Genomic DNA, 7,914 nt, shown 5'->3' with positions numbered 1-7,914 from the left:
TAATAAAACTGTTTTTTTTTCAAACCTACATATACTTATTGTATTTTTGACGCTAAGTCGAATATATACCGTATCTTTTACATTTGAGATTTTTACTAATTTAGGTTTATTTATTTTCTTCAGTATTCATTTTTTTTGTTTCAGATCCTCCCAGACTCTCTGACAACAATTTAACAATGATCAAATGCAGTTGGATTGTTGGTTTTGCGAACAACAAATGCATGTTTGAAATACAGTCAAAACCAAAATTTACTGATGTAACAATAGACATAAGTAAGTCAAAAAGTGAAATTAAAACTTGAAGTTTAGCTTAATTTAAACGATTTATAGGTGATTTCAGTGTTAATGACATTAAAATAAAAACACAAATAGAAGATAATGATTTGTCGAGTTATACACAATTGGTCTATATCTCGTTTTTAGAAGTAAGCTATCTGAGTTCTTTGTAAATAAGGTTTGGTAGATAAAAAAAATCTTACTTATTTACTTAAAACATCTTGTGTTAGTTCGTCAAGAATAACAGTTTTTTACTTATTAGGAAACTTAAAAAGATTTATGTAAAAAAACTTAAAATATGCTTTTATTCAAAATGCTCACTAAAAGACTGTTATCTTTGTAAGCTAGAAAGTATTTTTGTTCTATTGATTTAAATAAAATAATTTTTCATTATTTAAAATGTTTGTATACCTAAAACAGAACACAATCACTAAAAATTCAACATTCAACGCAACCATTAAAGTCAGAGTTTAAAAGTCTCTCTGACCACAACATTTCCAGATCACCCGCTGAGTATTCCCGCGTATTTTGTTGTAACGGTACCTGCTAAATACGAAATTCCGAAATCAATGACAAATCTAATTTACATAACGCTCGGAGTAGCTGTATCGCTGCTGGTAGTCGTCGTTGTTGTATTGGTTTGGAAGCAAAAGGCAAAAAAGATAAAAGACTCAGGTAATTTTTTAGTTTTTAATGTAATAAATATTATTAATAATATGAAAAAATCGAATTAACTACTTTTACTGTTACTGTTTCTAATAGAGGCATGTTTTTAAATACACAATGATATGATTATTTTAATTCAATAATAGTTTAAATTACTTTCATATTATAATAGGTTTTATACTACAAATTACAGACTGAAATAACTTTGTTGATTTTGACGAAATGTTTTTTCTTTATAAAAAAGAGCTTTTAATAGAAAAAATTGTGAATTTAATTAAGTTGTCAATAAAATCTTTTTTAGACATTCTTTCCTAGCAAATACTTATCTGTTGATAAAAAATCTAGGTTTCCTAAATAATTTCTGTTATTGCCTCTTTAATCATATATCGCCCCAATACTAATTATTACCCATTTACATTTCTTGCCACGTTACAAGATATTGCCCCTTGATAGCCAAAACTGCCACAAGAATGCGATATCGCTCATTTTTGAAAGCCCTGTCCTAAGCACTTAATTTTTATCTTTTTATATTTTAGCTAAACAAATTGTACTTTTTAGTTTTAATCTTACCTCGGGGTCAAATTTTAAAAAGGAAGCTAAAATTATAAAAGAAATTTATATGACTGCCTTAATTTTCGAAATCTGCTAAACACGTAATAGATAATAAATGATAATGAGGATAATGACGTATTTAGTACTTTTATGCACTCACTTGTTTACGTGATTTATGTGATGATTTAACTTAAATTCTAGACAATTTTGTGAGCGTAGTTTTAATCACAGTTGAAAGTGAAGGAAAAACCGAGGATGAATACGCAGATGTCGAAGCAACTAACGAGAATGTGTATAAGGAAATTAAAAACAATAAGTTGTTAAAGATGTTAAAGTTAGAGACATTAAAAAACAAGACGGCCCTTATATTGAGTTGCAACCCAACAATAAGATCTGACTGTTCTTAATGATTTTTGAAAATTCTTGTAAACGATACAAGAGCTGAAAACTTTTGACGCTTTTTCGGTAATTATGATTGAGCAAAAATTAAATTATCTTCAAATTTGTTGGTTTTATAATTTTCGTAGTAACTTACATTTGAAAAATGTACTCTATTTAAATTTTATAAAAAAATTAATTTTTTTTTTAGTTTCGAATATTTAAAAAATGTCCAGTAAGAAATGAAATACGTATAACTGTCAGCTACTGTAAAACTTTTGTTATGCTTGTTACTTACTTTTTTATCATAATTTTGTTTTAAATGGTTAAGACTAAAATTGCTATAAATGTTCACCTTGTACAATTACGTTTGTGTACTTGTGGTTTTAAATTTTTTAAATTAATCACTCCTTTATAAAATACAAATTATGAAATGAATCAGCTTTTTTACATGTAAATTTAAAAATTTAAAAGGTGATATATTTTAAAGGTATGATATAAAAGAAATAATGTATTGGACCTCTGAGAATAATTATTCTATAACAATTTAAATGTAAGAATATTATTATAAGACTTTAAAGTTATCCTTTTTTTGTAAATACGTATACTTAAGCCTTTAATAAAGGCTTCCCAAAGTGGGCCAACAATGTCATACTTTGAAAATTACATAAGGTATTCTGGAGTTGATGAGAAACAGCAAAAAAAAAGTCTAGGTATTTTAAATGATAGTTTTTGAGAAATCTTGTTGGAGGGGGCCATAGCTTTTTAAATTTTTTAAAGGGGGTCTTTTTTAAAAAGTTTGGGAAACCTTGCTTTAACTGAATCAAAATATCTTCTTACTTTTGATTAAAATAAACTTTAACTTTTAACTTATTAACTTATTATTACTTTGTTTTACTTATCAAAGTTTTTATTAAAATCAATAATGTTTATTTAACTTTTTTTTGTTGAGCTGATGAAATGTTTTTGTTTTTGATAGTTTTTCTTGATAATTTTTATATTTAAAAAAAGCTGGTATATAATTCAAATTGTGATTTAAAACAACTTTAAAGTTTATATCAACATATTTAATTTGAAATTTGCACTATGAATAAGAAAGTAACAAAAGTTATTGTAGGTATTATCCAGAATTGAGTAATATACATAACTATAAAGGTGTTATTTATTTAATTGCTTTTAAAAGTAAGTGTAAAAAGTTTTCATAGTATTTAAAAAATGTAACTTCCTTTTAACTGAGTCAAATTGTTAAACTTTTAAATGTGAAAAACAAACATTTGTAGATAGTGTAACTGTCGTAAGACATTTTAATTGTTCGTTTTTTATTGATAATGTTGTGATAAAACAACGATGTTGTTGGGTTTCTTTTGAAGTTTAAATAATCTTTTGCTACAATGTTTAACATTGATTAAAATGAAACTAATCTTTTAATCAAAAAAGCATTAACAAAAGTAATAAAAAGACACAACACAAACATAAAACTTATTAAGTAAATTGGAGAGACATATTCAATTGTATAAACAAAAAAACAAAACAATCTAATAAAAAAGAAGAATAAGTTTGTGCTATAATTAATGAAAAAGACAATGCAAATGTGCACACTGCAGAATGAATCACCAAAGTTAAAAATACTACGGTGACATCATCAAAACAAAAATAAAACGGAAATACTTTGCACGACTAGTCATCACAAAACTGATGAAAATGAAACTTAATTTTTAATTCACACGAAAGAGTATTTATATTAAGACAAAAGTATTATTTTAACCAGCTGAAAAGACAAGAGTTGTACCTAATTAATGATGAAACATTTAAGTTAATTATCTTTTCTTTTATTAAATAGCCGCATTCTATTGAAAAAAATTGTTTTAAAACTCAATCAAATCTTTTCTTTAGAATTTAAAATTATGATTAATATCAAAAGTTAGTCCTTTTCAAAATACGTTACCACAATAATTTATACTTATAACGGTCAAAACTTTTAAGCCTCGTTTTTTATTTTTTCTATAATAAATGCATACTTCTGCAAGATAATTTTTAGTTGCATAAAAAGTTTCTATTGTTTATGTCAGTACGAAAATAACTGGTACTTTTTATAATTTAGATATTTATTTTGATTTAAAATCGTTGAATAAACTTAGATAAGAACCAATTCATACTCATAGCTTGTCTATAAAACGCTTTTTTTTAAATGATTATATCTATCAATGTAGTAAGTTTACAGATTTACTAAAAATCAATACTTTATTCTTAAGATTAAAAATATAGAAATTTTCTCCAGTAAACTAATGTTTTATTGTATTAAGTTTTATATAACTTTCTTTTACTACATATATTAAACAGAAATTCAAGACATGATTCGTTCAAAAACATTAAACACAAACGAAAGTAGTTGATAGTTATATTTATCAACTATATTTATCTTTATATAAGTATTTTACTTCTTTGTTTAAATAAAAATATTTTTGAACGAATCATGTCACAAAATTCTGTTTAATATTAAGTTTTAGTTTCATACTTTAAAACTTTAATTCTGTGTTAGTTTTAATTCATTCTATATGTTTATATATTTAACAACTTTTTTGTTATATTTTGAATGTTTCTAAGAAAAAAAAAAGATCTTCTAAACTCACTTTTGATGTGATAAAAATCAATTCTATATGTGTTGTTTTGCTTTTAAATTTTATTTTTAAGCATTCTTTATAATCAAAAGTATTTAATTTAAATTGTTACAAAATCATAATTCTGTAGAAAATTTCATATGCTAGAACGCTAGATCATCAAGTCTGGCTCTGTGATTAAGAAAAATATTAACATTAATGGACACTTATCACGCTCATCATTTAAATTAAGATTAAAAAAAATAATAATTATTTCTGTGGGCGTCACATCTATTTTTAAACAAATTTTTTTAAGACCTGCATATAATTTATTTAATTTTTGATGCTGGGTCCTATATATACCATAGTTTATACAATTGAATTTTGGTTTAACTTTTATTGATTTATTTCTTTAGTACATATTTATAAATACCGTACTTTTATACATCTTATAATGTACACCTGTTACGTTTTTAGCTGTTATTTGAGTTTCTTATGTTTTTACTTTATAGTATTTTGCTGAAAAAATATCGAAAAGCTTAGTTAATTATTTTAATAAAACATTTTAGTTACAGTTTTATTGACGCTTGAAAACATGAGATTGTTCAAAAAACAAATCATTTATTCATCATCTTGCTGTTCTTCATCTCCCTTTTTGATTCCGTAGCGAGAATAATAATTGATGATTTTGTTGCAGCTCCAGTAACAACGACGTCTGCACCAGTAGTATTTCCTCTTGTAGATGTGGATACGTTTGTTGTAGTATTTCAAGTAGTGTCTGAATTTCCTGATGCGGGTCAGAAGCCAGTGGATGCGACGTCTACAGTGAGCACGACGAACTTTGGTGGTGTGCCAGCAACGGTTCCTCAAAACGGTCAAACGACGAATGATGACGCGAAGATGTCCGGCGGTGCAGACATGGTAGTCAGTGTTCAATACTGTAAAAAAAAATGTTTCATGAAGTTTTAAATAACTTAGAATATTGCTTTTAACTGACTTCAACTAGTCAATTTAACCAAACTAAAATTATTTTCTTTAAATTAGCAACCAGCAAATGTTGTTTAAGGAAGACCATTATACTTATTAATATTTTACATCATTAGATAAAAAATGCTGTGAAAGTTAAAAAATGTTATTGACATAAGATTTATTACTAAAAGCTTCTAAATCTTACAGTAAATAAATAATAAAAACTTATTTAGTATAATTTTGTTGTACTGTTTTTAATAATACTTTAATCTATTTAATTAAATAAAAATTTATATCTACTTGAAAAAATAACTAAAAATATACATAAAACAAAAAAAAAAGATCGCTTAATGTTTACTAAAATTTCAAACTAACCTTCAGCATTTGTTTTATCCGAAAGCTCGCTGTAAAATTAATTTTAATAAATATACATAAAAAAAAAATTATTTAGGACTTAATATATAAAATTTACTTTTGTAAATCATCAAAATACACAATAACAAAGTAGAATTAAAGTACTTATTTATTTCTCTACTTATTTATTTACTTTTGTTTTTATGTAAGTTTTTATTTGATACAGAAAAAATATAGAATAAAACTAAATTCATCTATATTTTTCGAACTTCTGTTTTAAATAACAAAAAATATTCCACTACTAAAAACTTACTTTGATTCTTCAGCATAAGCGTATGCTAGCAAAAGTACGGATAACAATCCAAAGGTTAAAAATTTCATTTTAATTTTGATCTTTCAAATGACAGTTCAAATGTAAATGATAAACTTATGCAAAGTTTTTATCTTTTTATACTTTATAATTTTAATTAATTTTTGTTTTTGTATTTTATAACCGGTTTTGATTTTAATTAATTTTTGTTTTATTTAATAAACTGTGGTGGCAAATTAACCCACAGTTTTGATTATGTCATATCCTGTTTCGACTTATTTGCCCACTTTTTATTATTAAAATGCAAGTCGTATATAAACAGATGAAGATACCGAAATTTTATTCTAGTTGATTATTTGACTACAATAAAAAGTTAAGATGAAATTTTACTTGCTGGTTGCTTTTGCTGCCATCTTTTTTGTTGTATTTTCAAAAGCTGAGGAAAACAAAGAAGATGTGTTAGTTGAAAGTTTTTGTAAAGATATAATAATTTATCTATTGTATTTATCTATGTAATTTATAAGCAGATACAGTTAAATATTAAGAATTTTATCAACTTAAAAAATTTATAATTGCGTTTATTACAAGTACCTACAAAGTAACTTTTAGTTTTTTAATGTGATAATTGCGTTAAACAAAAGTTTGATACAAAAATGGTTGTGAAAAATATTGGTTTTTATTCTGTTGAAATTGAAATTACATAAACACAAGAATATAACTAGTCTTAAATTTTTACAAAGAGGTCAAAGTAACCTTAAAAATTCATCTTTGTTTTTTCTTATTGTGAAGTAGTTGTGAATATATTTATCAAAAACTTTAGAATAATTTCTTTTTGATAAGTTAAAAAATGTACATATATATATGCTTAAAAAATTTAAGCAGTTCACTTGAATTAGAAATAAGTACATCTTTAGAATTGTTTAAACGATTCAAAAATATACTAAAGTCAGTAAAAGTTTAACAATTATATAAATAAACATGCTGTATAGTACAAAATATTTTCGTCTAATTATAAATAGTTTTTACAGTTTTATATATATTCTTAAAAAAAACATAAAACAAGTTATATACCTTACTTTATCAAGTAACAAAATCAAACAGAACTGACTTAGCTGAAGATGACTTCCGTCAGATCAAAGGCGGTCGTTGGGTGAATCCCCTCGTCCTTCACGCCATTCGTATCCGTCACCAATACCGCATCTGCAGACATAGACTGCCGCGCATCATTAAAAAATGCAACAACAGGATCCGTCATCTCACCCGCATTTACAACCACTTGAGGGTGCGCGTTGCAAAGAGCAAGCGCGTCTATTACTACTGGCTCCGCAAATATCGTCACTGCAACAGGTACTGCTGGTGGAGACGCGGGGGACGCAGGAAAGGAGATGAAGAAGAAGAATAACTTTTTTGTGATTTGAAACGTTGCGTTTAAATAGCTATAACCAATAAACCAATATCAACAGATAAATTAAAATAAAAAATTTGAAAAATTTTATTTTGGAATTATTTGTAAAATAAATCAAAAGTAATTATGTTTTTATAAATTAAAACAAGAAAAAGCTTTATAAGAATACTAAGCTTTCATTTAAGTTAAATATGACTGAAGAAATATCTTTTATCGTCTAATAACTTTATTTTAGTTTCATACTTTGGGTCGTTAATTACTAACAAAAAAGTTTAATTGTTCTATAACATAAAGAAAGATTTTTTTAAAGTAAAACTGCTGTTACGATATCAAATTTGCTGAAGCTATTTTAAAAATATAGGCTAAACAGTTTCAAGAACTAAGTTTCAAGTAATGACTTTCTGTAT

The 7,914-nt window shown here is 25.4% G+C and overlaps 2 protein-coding genes across 2 annotated transcripts; one reads left to right on the top strand and one right to left on the bottom strand.

Annotated features, from left to right (window-relative positions):
* Positions 1 to 5,090: 5,090 nt before the first annotated feature.
* LOC145828719 (uncharacterized) lies at positions 5,091 to 6,205 on the bottom strand. Its single transcript, XM_082936474.1, has 3 exons — positions 6,106 to 6,205; positions 5,814 to 5,842; positions 5,091 to 5,407 (listed from the first exon to the last, which is right to left on the bottom strand). Exons 1-3 carry the CDS (start codon positions 6,171 to 6,173, stop codon positions 5,091 to 5,093), a joined length of 414 nt encoding a protein of 137 aa, XP_082792600.1. The 5' UTR covers positions 6,174 to 6,205.
* Positions 6,206 to 6,456: 251 nt separating this feature from the next.
* LOC145830011 (uncharacterized) lies at positions 6,457 to 7,548 on the top strand. Its single transcript, XM_082937901.1, has 2 exons — positions 6,457 to 6,560; positions 7,204 to 7,548. Exons 1-2 carry the CDS (start codon positions 6,481 to 6,483, stop codon positions 7,502 to 7,504), a joined length of 381 nt encoding a protein of 126 aa, XP_082794027.1. The 5' UTR covers positions 6,457 to 6,480; the 3' UTR covers positions 7,505 to 7,548.
* The last annotated feature ends 366 nt before the right edge of the window (positions 7,549 to 7,914 follow it).

This window comes from Thalia democratica, chromosome 2 (assembly GCF_965202585.1).
Source record: "Thalia democratica chromosome 2, ktThaDemo2.hap1.1, whole genome shotgun sequence".
NCBI classification, from domain to species: domain Eukaryota; kingdom Metazoa; phylum Chordata; class Thaliacea; order Salpida; family Salpidae; genus Thalia; species Thalia democratica.
The sequence above is the reverse complement of the archived record's forward strand: the minus strand, read 5'-3'. Positions and strand labels throughout refer to the sequence as shown.